We start from the raw sequence: 13,567 nt of genomic DNA, 5'->3' as shown, positions 1-13,567 counted from the left end.
CTGGGTGCAGCTGACCTCGGCCGTCTGAGTCTTTCGCCTCCAGCCTATGTTGTCACGTCTAAAATATTATTAATATTTTTTTTGTTGTTATACACATATATTGAGATATTAAAACTGTATTTTTAATAAAGTAGTGTTTAATAGTAGAAAGATGTATTAAATAGTCCCTATACTACTAAATTATAAGTCGGAGACTATTTAAAAATGACAAATTCTTTACAATTTGGCAACACCGGCATCAATCGCCGGGTCGCCTGTTCATTCTTTATTCTCTCGTAGTAGAGCCATAGTAGAGTAAAGCACGTGTCGTAAAACCTTGTTGTCACAGTTTCTCCATGGCTATTTATTGTTGTTTTTATTGGATGTTTTGATTTTGTATTTTTTGGATTCGATTTTCTTAGTGTGTAGTGTCGGTTTAGTGTTTATTTTGATTACTTTTTATTTAAAAACTATAAAACATGGTTCGTCAGTGCCAAATTTGTAAGAAATGGACTATTTAAGTCCTGGAACAACATTCCACAGGTAAGTCAAATTTACTATTTTGGCGTCAGTGGCGTTGTAGAAAGGCGCTTATTTAGATAATAATTTAGTAAATTATAAACCCTGGAAAATCTGTATTTTTATATTTATCATTTACGTACGTTCTTCTACTAACCTCGTTATTAATATAACGAGTAGATACATTATTAAGTACATAATAAGTAGACACATTATTTTCTTGGGCATCGGTTAATTTAATGCTTTTTTTATTAAAAATGTGTTTCTTTTTATTCTAAAACCATCCTTAGAATCTAAAATAACATACAGGAATTCCATAATGATATTTCATTATGAAACAACAATTTTTAAGGCTTATTATAAACTATAAACAATCGAGAAAGTCGAAAAAATTACAAGCTACCAAACATTTTAAAATACCTAACATTCCTTATTTTTTTTCAAGACTAAAATATTTTATAAACATTACTTTTTCCCTATAGTTTCACATCAGGTATAGAAATAACTACGTGTAATCGGGAGATTAATATATTTAACAGAAATTGATATTTAAAAATATAATTCTAACTAGCTTGACAAACAATGTCTTCTCTGGGCCGAAATCAACAACCTCTGACATTCAACTGTTTCCAAAGCCTACTACTCCGCTACTCCCAACATCAGCGGACACGGGGTGCAGGCACGGCGTGAAAACGACTGCCTATCATAAGGATCATAGGCGTCGATAACATTCGGCCATTCCTGACTTATGAGTGTCCTCACTCCTCTGAATCACACTAAAAGGACATAAATAATCAGAATCTTTTAAAATGGCATTTTTAAATGCTGAAATAAAAATATTTATTAGCTTGTTTGCTGCTGAGCCATATCTTTATCAGCTAATTGCTACCATTATTACATCACACTAAAAGGACAAAAATAATCAGAATCGTTTTTAAAGGCAAACATTTTTAAATGCTGAAATAAACATATATGTTAGAGATTGATTGCTGCTGATACTAGACAATTGATACAAAACCAATTGACAAAACCTTATCAGCCAATTGTTACCATTATTACAACACACTAAAAGGAGAAACATAATCAGAATCGTTTAAAGGACATTTTTTAAAAGCTGAAATAAAAATATCGTTAGATTGTTCACTGCTCATACTGGAGCTACGTCTTATTTGCTACTTAAATAAATAAAAATAAAATATCGTAACTCACTCAGAAACAATACTCAAAAACTCATGATGGACAAATAAATTATTCAGGGACAAAAGACAATTTTAAAAGGTAAAATAAACGAATTACTTATTATATATTGGTGTTACACGCAATCTGCAGCTTGCGTGCAACAAAATAAAGTTAAATCTCAACTCTAAAATCTTAAATCTAAATTGTAAATTCTAAATCTAAAACCTAAAATCTAACTATGGGCCCACGCCTATTCCAGCCACTGGAAAAGAGAGCAATCCGGGTCGAACTAACCAGACCGAATACCGGGACTCATCCCTATTCGCAAGTCTTGTCCGCCCTACTCACAAAGCATCTAGGTGGTAAACTCATACCTTAGCAACCACCACACGCCTTTTCCAGCTATCATACTAACGTATACCTTGAAAAAGAGAGTACCGGGTAGAACTAACCCTACTCCTTCTTTTTCCTATCCTAATACACGTCTGAATCTACCATAACCAAGTCCATAGCTTGCCAAACCTAGCTATTCCACAATACTTGTTCTTTGACCGTGCATACCATTCTTGGATGTTTCTAACTTCATATCAACCAATCCTCAGCTGCTTAGAAATTTAAATGAACCTGTCTACCATGGAGATTGACTGGATCCTATTAGCTGTGTCGAAGTGATCCTTAGCAGATCCTTAGTAGATCTGACGCTGAATATAGTTCGCTACGCATCCAATTTTTCTTTTAATCCGCTTGATATTTCGCATAATTCGCTACTAATTTAACGCCGACTTTATCATTTACGCCCGGAGGGATAAACGCAACTTATCCAGATACGCTCATTTTGCTCCTAGTGCTTAGATTCCACACAATCCAAACTGCATGTTTGAAACATTTTCAACCTAGATATCGTAATGCAACTTGTTACGCATACTAGAGATTATGCCTCTCTACTTGTCCCATTCCACGTGGATGTCCAACAGTATTCAGGTAGTGAGATATGGCTAGTTTATATTGAAAGTATTCGTTTTCTTTAGGTAAAAGGGTATCCCTAAATGATTACTTTATTCGGGGTTTTAAAACTCATATATTAACGTCGCATAAAGATTTAAGTACATACCTAGGTAGCTTAGTTTATGTATTTTAAATTAAAATAATATAGTACCTACCGCTTTATTTATTTTTGTTTACGCATAATATGAAAAGTGTATGCATTTTATATAAGATTAAGATAATCGGATTTGCTAGTTGTATATTAAATATCAGACATTTTTGTTAACTATATACGTATACATATTTTTACCGAAACAATATGTTATTTCCGAGAATATTTATTTTATGTCGTTCTTTAGTAGTTTGTTTGTAAAATATCTACAGCGTGTTGTGAAAATTACTATATAATAGTACTCTTGTGCCTAGAATTTTACCCATCTGGACGTTTACATTTACTTTTTAATTACAAGAAATTACACTTTTATTAAAAAGTAGCCCTGTATACTTTAATAAACGCATCGTTCTCATCTTCTAACAATTTTACACAACTATTTTAACATTCACAATGTGTCAATATATTACAACACTACTCGAAGGGTTATTTGCTATTAAATATGGCGTATACGAAGAATAAAGTTCTTGAAATACTAGTGAAATACCTGAATTAAACTGAAAAACTCTGAAATATAATGAGGTGGTTAAAATTATACTATAATAATTGAAAAACTAATGTAATAGGTACTTATAAATTATGTGAATTTTTTATATAATTCTCAAGTGAATTTGCAAAGCCTGAAGTTCGGAACCTATTTAACTTTTCTACAACCATGTATTTATTCAACTACATACCTAAATAGGTACAAAACAAAATAACTTTCTTAAAGACTACGTTAAAAACAGCATCTTAAACTGAATTTTCAAATATTAGATCGAAAATGTGTTTACCTTGAAGAATTATGAGGTGTTTATAATAAATTAATATGTCTTAATAAACGTTTGTTTTCATAAAAAATGTTCAAGTTTAAATTTTACATATTATCTACTATTTCTCTCTTGTATTTCTAATCACTAAAGATAATTACGAAGTACCATTCATGTAATACCTAGTATATCACTGATAGAGCAATAATAGACTACCTAAAGTTGAAAGTTTCCGTAAAATGTAAGAAAAATTAAAAATATAGCTGAAATATTAATAACATCTATAACTAAACTTAAAGTAATAAAATAAGTAATAAGTAAATGGGGTATAATTAAAAAATGTATATGAAGAAAATATAAATTATATAGTATTTATGAAACAATCTATGGTCGGTATTTCTGAAAAACTGAAAACTTTTTGAAGACTTTTTTTTTTACCTTTCAACATAAAATCTTGAATATACCTGTATATACTTGATATATTTTTTATTTACCTAATAAACAATAAGAAATTATTAAATTACTGTTCGACTCTTGTTTAATATTTTTAATTAAAAAGCTCAACAAAATATTTCAACACACAAAAATAAAAATCATGTTTGAAAACCACTTTTCCGTTTCGACTTGATCAAGAAGTTTAATGAGAATAAAATAACACATACTCAACATAACTAATATACTAAATAACACAACTCTAGAAATTTTATTCCTCAGGAGGACCATAGATAGATATTTATTTAACTTTTAATTTTAACCACATTTTAACAATAAAATTTTACTTTTTACGTGAAAAACTGTCTGTTTATGCCGAGGTTCGCATCCATCTTCTTTCGCAAGCGAAATCGACCCTTATCAACCATAAAATAATAAATACAAGAAGAAGTGTCAAGTCAATGTTAAATTATGGAAACAGCGTGGCTGCCTGGGTAACTAATTTTCAGATATGGCGGCTGGGACATTTGACATGACATAGACATGACAATTTCAATATTATGAAATTTATTTCCGTTTCCGGTTTTTAATGGCGGGCTGTTCAGGAGGTTTAAATGAGGGTTAATATACTTTTTACTCTTTCTAGTAGTAAATAATACAACAAAATTACTCAAAAATATTTATTTGGAATTTAGAACAATGTAAATATGCAAATCAACACAATTAAAGAGCTATAAACCAATAAACTACTGTATCAATATCGAATATTTAAATAATATCAGAGATGCTGTGTTAAAGTGAATTAGTAAAGTAACAGTGCATTGACTTACAGAAACTTGAAGATACATAAATGTTTTCACAGCTTCACGGGCATAAAACTAAATAACTGGAAGCAGGAAAAAGGCAACCGGAACCCACACAAAACCTGGAATCAAAAAAAATATGTAAAAAACATAAATATAGGTACATAAGACTTTTGTAATTAAATCAAACAGGACTTGAATGAAAATAAAATGAATCAAAAATATGATACATATACATCTAATACCTCATTTGTATTTTAAAAATAATCTACATACATAGATTTATAGCATTATTGCTATGAAAATACATAATAGGTACCTATGTGATATGTAATTACGCATTTCTCTTCATGTTGTAGAAAATTAATGTAGGCTAATAATAGTTCAATAATCATAATTTACCTTGTATAACTTGCTTTCAATTGCTCAAAATCACCGATCAGTCTTTAAAGTAGAGATACGGAAAAATCCTTGCCAAAGAATATCCCAAGATCCTTGGGTTTAAAGCTAAAAAAATATAAAAACAGTTAATATATTACCTATTTTTACATATATAATATGGCCCATACCTATTACACGCAGAAACGTCGATTTCATCATTTTCTTCATGTAATTAATATCATATATACTTTATTAAAGTGTTAACAAGGAACTTTATATCAAAAAACATCTTTGTACTTATAAATTTCAGCCGAAATATCATAAACAAACTTCCAATCAAATCTAAACGGCAAAAATTAAAATGGCGCTCGACCTTGCCAGAGGCCTCGGGAGTTGACACATGGCTGACACACAGACAAAAGAAGAGGACGCCGACGTGCATAAAAATGTTCCGTAATTGAAATTGACAGAAATCATATAGAAATATTCAGATTTTTGTCTAGGACAGTCTAGAAGGCCATGCTTTCTGCCTGGGTAAGACCGCGCCAGAACTGTTTCCAATTTTCCGGTTTACTGTCACCCCCCTGTTATCAACCGACTACGGTAGCGCCCTCTCTTCGAGACCTCTTGAACCACAAGGCGATTTATATCACCGAAATCCGAAATCGAAAAATCCGAACAATTACTTTAAACTCAAATCTGTCTCCATAGCAACAATTTTTACTGTATAAAAATACTACCTTAGAATTTATCTCGTAATTACCTAATTTATCTCGATTTTTTTTTCTAGCCATTTTTAAAATGCCTTTTAGAAGAGATTTGTTCAGATAATGTGTTGGCTCACTACCTTTTCCTGTTATCTTCCGGAGTCTGTAACTTGCAGGGGTGATATGACCCTTCTTTCCAGCATTCCATTTTTTTCCGCTAATATCTTCGAGCATTAGAACTAGCAGAATGATCCCTCCGGTTTTCTTTTCGCGCTTCGCCGATCCGACGTCGGTATCCGAAAACCGACGGCGACGGGTACCCGTATCTGAGACGACCGAATAGATCCTCGAAACCGACGCGACGCGACGCCTTTACTAAACGATAGTCTCAAAGGTCAAAGTCAAGTCAATAGTCGTCAGTAAGTCAGAAATACGCCGTTACGGCCTAAGAACGCTGGATTAAACTCATCGCCACTTCTGATGTAATCGGGAGATTAATATATTTAACAGAAATTGATATTTAAAAATATAATTCTAACTAGCTTGACAAACAATGTCTTCTCTGGGCCGAAATCAACAACCTCTGACATTCAACTGTTTCCAAAGCCTACTACTCCGCTACTCCCAACATCAGCGGACACGGGGTGCAGGCACGGCGTGAAAACGACTGCCTATCATAAGGATCATAGGCGTCGATAACATACGTTTTTATGATAGGGTCACCATTATGATAACAAAAATGACGAACAATGGTCCAGAAATGTAAACAAGTACATATTTTTTGTAAATATTTTTCTTACCGCTTGCATTTTTGTCCATTATTATTTCACAAATTATACAGGGTTATGTAAACCAGGTAGATATTTCGTTTTTTTTATATTAAACAAAGATAAAATAAATATGCCATTTTAAAATTTATCCAGTACTTACCTAGAGTTTTTTCTTTTTTTTTCTCGACTGTTAATCTATTATTAATTTGTAATACCGTATGATCGAAAAAAACGGCGTCCAGTTGGCTTGGAAAAAACCATCGATACATACTCCATATAATTTTACATATAAAATGACAGCGATCTTCATTTCATAGCCATCGCTGACGCCGTTTTTTTTCGATTATAAGGTATAATTTTCATTTTTTCTTTTATAATGTAATATCACTTAAGTAATATCACATATAATCTGAAGATAGTTTTAGAATTAACCAAAACGTAAATCTTTAATAAAACAATCTGTTATTATTTGCCATATATGTATGTATCCAAGAAAATAATTTACATATTATTATTATATGTTTTACTGTTTTTTATCTTTATTTGAAACTCAGAAATGTTGCATTGGCTTTCTAAAAAAATGAACTTGTAAGTTTTTAAAATGCTTCGTTTCGGAGATACAGGGTGTAGAAGTTTCATTTTTATTTCGATTTTTTTCCAAATAATTTCTGAAGTGACGTCAATATTTGGACGAAAATTGGCGTTTGGGAGTTTTTTGACATGAAAAATTAGATTTAGATGTCAATTTGACTTTTACTAATAGGGGGCGCCACCTACATATTTTTTAAGTTATTTGAAGAGTAATACTTTTTGTCTGTATCTATATAAAACTACTGAGAAAAATTTACATTTCCAACGTTTTTTACTTAATAAGGTCTCTTGTTGACACTCGCCACAAGTATAGTTCTCAAGATATTTGGAAACGAATTAATCAATACATTCTTCATAAATTATTTGGAAAAAAGCGAAATAAAAATGAAATTTCTACACTCTGTATCTCTGAAACGAAGCATTTTAGGACATAAATTTATACTATTTTTTTTACTGATTTTATTTGCAGATTATGCTGCCAAAGTTTCCTGAATACAATTCCGACCACTCTGTATATCAAGATATCCCCCATTACGTACTAGTTTTTCTTAATAATTTTCTATACATTTTCCAACGCCAAGATGTACCAAGCGCATACAAATACATCAAGCTTCAAACAAGCTTGCACGTTGACAGTAATACCTACAGTAATATTGTATTATATTAATGTAATATTTTTGAACCAATGTTCAATATTACTGTAGTAATACTGTTTATACTCATGCCTTTTATATTTGTTTGAATTTGGTGCATATTTCCATTGAATAAAGTATAGTCACCATTACCATTATTATACTTACTCTATAATAAAGACAGTAACGAGTTAAATAAATGTAGTTTTCATTTTATTCACTTCCTAAAAGCTTGCTTTAATGGAACAGATTCCTGTTTTTTCTAATTTACATAATAAGACATCACTTTTACCGGAAAAAAAAATTAAACAATTATAAAGTTTTTTCTCTTTCTGTTCTATTATATCTATAGAATAGATCCTGTTTTGATTAATATTAGAGTTGTAAATGTTTGACTAAAATTAATATTTTATTAAATTAATAATTTATCATCAATTTCAAAAATTAAATAATTTCGATTATTAAAATTTCTTCTATAACACGTACTTTATTATTTTTATCGTTTTTAGACTCTAAGACGTATTTTTTTTTCTAAGTCCTAAACTTTGCTTTATATTAAACTATTTTCTTTATCCTAAATCTTAATAATATAAAAAAGTTTAAATACGATATATTTTTAATTGAATTATAGCTTCATTAAAATTAAAAAAAATACCCGCCTATGATACGGAGAGTGCAGGTGCACTGAAGAAACAAAAGACAGTGTTGCGTTGGGCGGCAGAGCCGTCAGGAAACGACCGTTACGACGGAGACAGCCTATCTATCGCTCGTGTCGCACTCGTTAGAGCCAAAAACAATAACACAACAATAACAAGACGTTGTCTGTCCGCATCTTCCAGCTATTTATGAATGAGATGCTCAGTCTATATTTTATTCTAAGTCTATGCTCCGTATAGTCCCGCCACGGCATCAGCTGCTAGCCAAGGTGAAAACGACGAGCAGATTTTGCTTGCTACAGCATACGTAAATATTTTAGATTCAAACAGCAGGACGGTAAAGTGTGGCGCGCTATTAAACTTTTGTTCGGAAGAACTTTGCAATAAATTAAATTTACCAGGCAACAAAATAAATATGCCGGTTATAGGTATAAATAACGCGTCCTGTAGGGTATCGTCTAAAATTAAAACAACTATAAAATCGTTAAATGACGCGTTCCAGGCTAAAATTGAATTCTTAGTAATCAGTCAGATTACTACAAAATTGCCGCAAGTTTCTTTCGATCCTACTTTAATAAATATGCCCGCAAATATTACGTTGGCCGATCCTAATTTTTTTAATTCAGAGCCTATAGACATTTTAATAGGAACCGAAATATTTTTCCGTTGTTTGAGTAGTGAAAAAATACTCTTCGGAGACAACGCGCCGATTTTACAGAACACCAAATTCGGTTGGGTTCTTGTAGGACCTTTAGATATACATAAATTAACGACAAACCACCGCACTAATAACGCAAATACTAATTGTTTTTTAACTTTAAACCAAGAACGCGATAAAATGTTGCATAATAACGTTCAATTTCCCGTTCAACAATTTTGGCAAATAGAAAATATTGAAAATAAACAAAATAAATTAAGTAACGAAGAATTAGAATGTGAAAAACATTTTCGGGAAAATTACAAAATCGATTCCGACGGGCGATTCATCGTAAAACTTCCGCTAAAAGACAATTATTTAACATTGGGCGATTCCTACTCTATTGCCGTAAATTGTTTATTATCTTTAGAGCGACGTTTAGCAAAAAACCCCGATTTACAACAACAATACGCGGATTTTTAAGCAGATATATAAGCAGTTAGGACACATGTCGAAAATTAATCCGGGAATTAGATCAACCTGGAAAGGTGTGCGTATGCTTGAGCCATCACGCTGTCGTAAAGGAGTAGTAGTACTACAAAGGTACGAGTTGTCTTCAACGCTAGTTTAAAAAACTGATTCTGGGCTTAGTTTAAATGACGTGTTAAAAAGTCGGACCGAAAGTTCAACGGGATGTTTTTGACGTCGTATTAAGAATGCGTACTTATCCAATATTAATCGTCGCGGATATAGAAAAAATGTATCGAATGATATTGATCGACGAGTCACAACGTAGTTTACAGCGTATACTTTGGAGAGATAATGAAACTAAGGAAATAATCCATTATCAGTTAAATACGGTGACTTACGGCACCGCTAGCGCATCTTTTTTGGCTACTCGCGCACTTCATGAAATTTTTACATGGACGACTTAATTTTTGGTCATCATGACCTTGATAAAGCTATTGACTTAAAAATAAAAATCAACAAAATTTTATCGAAATTCGGATTTAATTTGCGAAAATGGATTTCCAATGATCACCGCGTTCTAGAAATTTCCGGCTATACGCCAAACGAAGACTTTTGTATACCAGGAGAAGGCGAAACGAAAACGTTAGGCACAGTTTGGAATCCTAGTATGGATACCATCGGATATAATTATAATATAAAAATCGATACTTTCAAAATTACGAAAAGAACGGTTTTAGCCGCGATAGGACAGCTTTTTGATATCTTGGGTTTAATTAGTCCTGTAATCGTTAAAGCTAAATTGATTTTACAAAAGATTTGGATTTCCAAAGTGAACTGGGACACCGATGTTCCAGAAGATATTTCGATCGAATGGTTAGATTTCGTTAGTAAATTACCAAATTTAAAGTCGTTGCAAATCCCGCGTTGTGTATTAAAAGGCCAGTCTTTCAAAAACCCCAAAAGGCTTTACGGATTTTCCGATGCTTCACAACTTGCGTATGGAGCATGTATTTATTTAGTTAGCGAAATCGGTGACGAAATCGAGTCACACTTAATATGCGCGAAATCTCGGTTAGCTCCTTTAACGTCAAGTTCCATGAGCCTACCTCGATTAGAACTGTGCGGTGCACTTTTACTAGCTCGTTTATTAGAAAAAACAATAAAAGCTTTAGATTTCCCTGTAAACGATACTGTCCTGTTTACCGACTCAACCATCGTATTGGACTGGCTTAATGCAGAGCCTAGCCAGTGGAAAACTTTTATTTTTATTTGTAACCGGGTAGCGGAAATCCAACGTCTTACCGCCGATATTACCTGGAGCCACATAAATACAGAAATCAATCCAGCAGACATAGTTTCTCGGGGTGCCGACCCACTTGAATTAAAAAACCAAGCACTTTGGTGGTACGGACCGTCGTTTTTGAAAACAGCGCCCGAAACATGGCCTGATACCAAGAAAATCAAAATATCAATTTCCGATGTAAGAAAAGAAAACATAGAGGTTTCTTTCGCCGCTGTTAAAAGTGTTCTCGAAAACGAAATATTTTCTAGATGTTCTTCGTATCCGAAACTAATCCGTATCGTCGCTTATATTTACCGATTTTTTCATAATTTAAAATCTAATAGCAAGTTAACCGGAATTCTTACTTTTCAGAATTAGATGAGGCTTTATTAACTCTTTGTAGAATTATTCAATCGGAACGATTTTCAGAAGAAATTAAGGCTTTAAAAAACAATAAAATCTTGTCAAAAAATAGCAAACTTATAAGTCTTGATCCTTTTATAGACAATAAAGGTATTTTACGTGTAGGCGGTCGATTGAAAAATTCGGACTTAAAATATGACCGAAAACACCCTATTTTATTACCCGCTAAACATTGTTTTGTCGATTTAATTATTAATTATTACCATGTTATATTTTTACACGCAGGCCCGCAGTTTGTATTAAACCAAATTCGAGACAAATTTTGGATAGTCAACGGAAGAAATGAGGTCCGAAAGATAGTAAGAAAATGTCTAATTTGTTTCCGCGTCAAACCAGTCGACATTAATCAATTAATGGGGTCTTTACCTAAACCAAGAGTCGTACCTTCTCGCCCTTTTTATTATTGTGGTGTCGATTACGCTGGGCCTTATTTACTAAAAGATGGTAAAACTCGGAATAGAGTTAAAATTAAGGCTTATGTGTGTATTTTTATTTGCCTTAGTACGCGTGCCGTTCATGCTGAGCTCGTGACCGACCTTAGCACAGAAGGTTTTTTGAATGCCTTTAAAAGATTTGTCTCTCGTCGTGGTTTGTGTGGTCATGTATTTAGCGACAACGCGACTAACTTCGTAGGTTCGAATAACGAATTGCTTAAATTATGCCAGGTTGTGCGAGATTCAGTTAACGAAAAATACCCGAATTATTTCTCAGAGCATAGAATAACGTGGTATTTTTATTCCACCCAAATCGCCTCATCATGGTGGTACTTGGGAGTCTGCAGTTCGTTCGTTTAAACATCACTTAAAGCGTGTTCTCGGCGATAATCATTTAAATTTTGAAAATTTTTACACACTACTAACTCAAATAGAGGCAATCTTAAACTCCCGCCCAATTTTACCCCTCACTAATGACCTCTCCGACCTCGAAGCTCTTACGCCCGAACATTTTCTAATCGGCGAAAGTTTAATCGCAGTCCCTCAATCGAACGACATTGATATTCCTGCCAATCGATTACGTCACTTCAAGCACCTACAACAGCTCGTACAGCGTTTTTGGTCTTTATGGAGTAAAGACTATTTGAATTCATTACAACAGAGGCCCAAATGGCAAACTCGCCAAGAAAAACGTTAAGGAAGGCATCCTAGTGTTGCTGAAAGACAACAACGAGCCTCCTATGCGTTGGCCATTGGGACGTATAGTGTCTGTTCATCCCGGAAGTGATAATTTAGTGCGTGTTGTGTCAGTGCGCACCAAAAATGGCATTTTTAAACGTGCGATAACAAAGGTCGTTCCTTTACCTATGGAATATGATTAGCAATAAGCATTATTTTGTATTTGTTGGAATTCATGATCTCTATTCATGTTAATGTATCAGATTATAATTTAGTTTGTATTTTGTTGAAACAATGTATTATTTCAAGGTCGGCGGCATGTCTAGTTTCTGTATTTTTATTGTAAATTATTTTAAATTGATTTAACGACATCTACCAGACAATCAAGCAATTAGGCAACCGCGCTCAGCTGACGAAAGTATCAGTTTATAGACAAAACTCAAGTAAGACACAAGGCCGCCCGATCGCCGTTGAAAAATAATAAATAAAAGTGTCAAAAGTTCAAAACCTCTTTAAACTCATACCTATTACAGTCCACTAATAATCTTAGAACAAAACATGTACCCAGAAGTAAACATTTGTACAAAAATGATTTGACCGCGTTTAGATGTAAATAGTGTAGTCTATATTTTTTTTAAGTGGTCGCAAACATAATATCAACGACTTCCATTTATCTTCTTTTTTTGTTGCATACGCGGTGATTTTACTTTTTTGCTAAATAAATTCTTAGGAAATCTAACCAGAAAGTATGCATGTGGTTTAATATACATAAAAGAACAACTGAATACTTTACTTGCCTATGAAAAGATAATTCAGGGACCTTTATATTACCAAACCAAACCAAACACTTTCTAGTTATTTTTACGACTATTTAGAAAGTCCAACGAAAAAAAGTAGAAAATACATAATTGTGTGTGTGCCCAAACTTAAAATTAATTTCTCACTGAATACACTTGCATCCTTGGCTATACAGGGTGTCCCAGAAATAAGTGCAAATATTTTAACTGGTAGTATAGTTCAACCCCAGAAACACGCGTTCAAAATTCGAAATTTTTTGAAAAATTTTTTGGAATTTTTTTTAGTTTTTA

At 32.8% G+C, this 13,567-nt stretch overlaps 1 protein-coding gene and 1 long non-coding RNA gene across 2 annotated transcripts; both read left to right on the top strand.

Annotated features, from left to right (window-relative positions):
• Nucleotides 1–488: 488 nt before the first annotated feature.
• Nucleotides 489–8,094, top strand: LOC115885149. The gene is made up of 2 exons (XR_004050691.1): nt 489–522; nt 7,736–8,094. It is a non-coding gene; the product is annotated as an uncharacterized LOC115885149 (long non-coding RNA).
• Nucleotides 8,095–10,113: 2,019 nt separating this feature from the next.
• LOC115885142 lies at nt 10,114–11,322 on the top strand. The gene has a single exon (XM_030903939.1). It carries the CDS (start codon nt 10,114–10,116, stop codon nt 11,320–11,322), a length of 1,209 nt encoding a protein of 402 aa, XP_030759799.1.
• The last annotated feature ends 2,245 nt before the right edge of the window (nt 11,323–13,567 follow it).

This window comes from Sitophilus oryzae, unplaced genomic scaffold (assembly GCF_002938485.1).
Source record: "Sitophilus oryzae breed Bouriz unplaced genomic scaffold, Soryzae_2.0 scaffold_375_pilon_pilon, whole genome shotgun sequence".
NCBI classification, from domain to species: domain Eukaryota; kingdom Metazoa; phylum Arthropoda; class Insecta; order Coleoptera; family Curculionidae; genus Sitophilus; species Sitophilus oryzae.
Note: the sequence above shows the minus strand (reverse complement) of the source record. Positions and strands in the feature narration are given on the sequence as shown.

Excerpts from the sequence above, each read along its gene's own strand:
- LOC115885142 (XM_030903939.1), top strand. The coding sequence starts at position 10,114 with ATGGACGACTTAATTTTTGGTCATCATGACCTTGATAAAGCTATTGAC.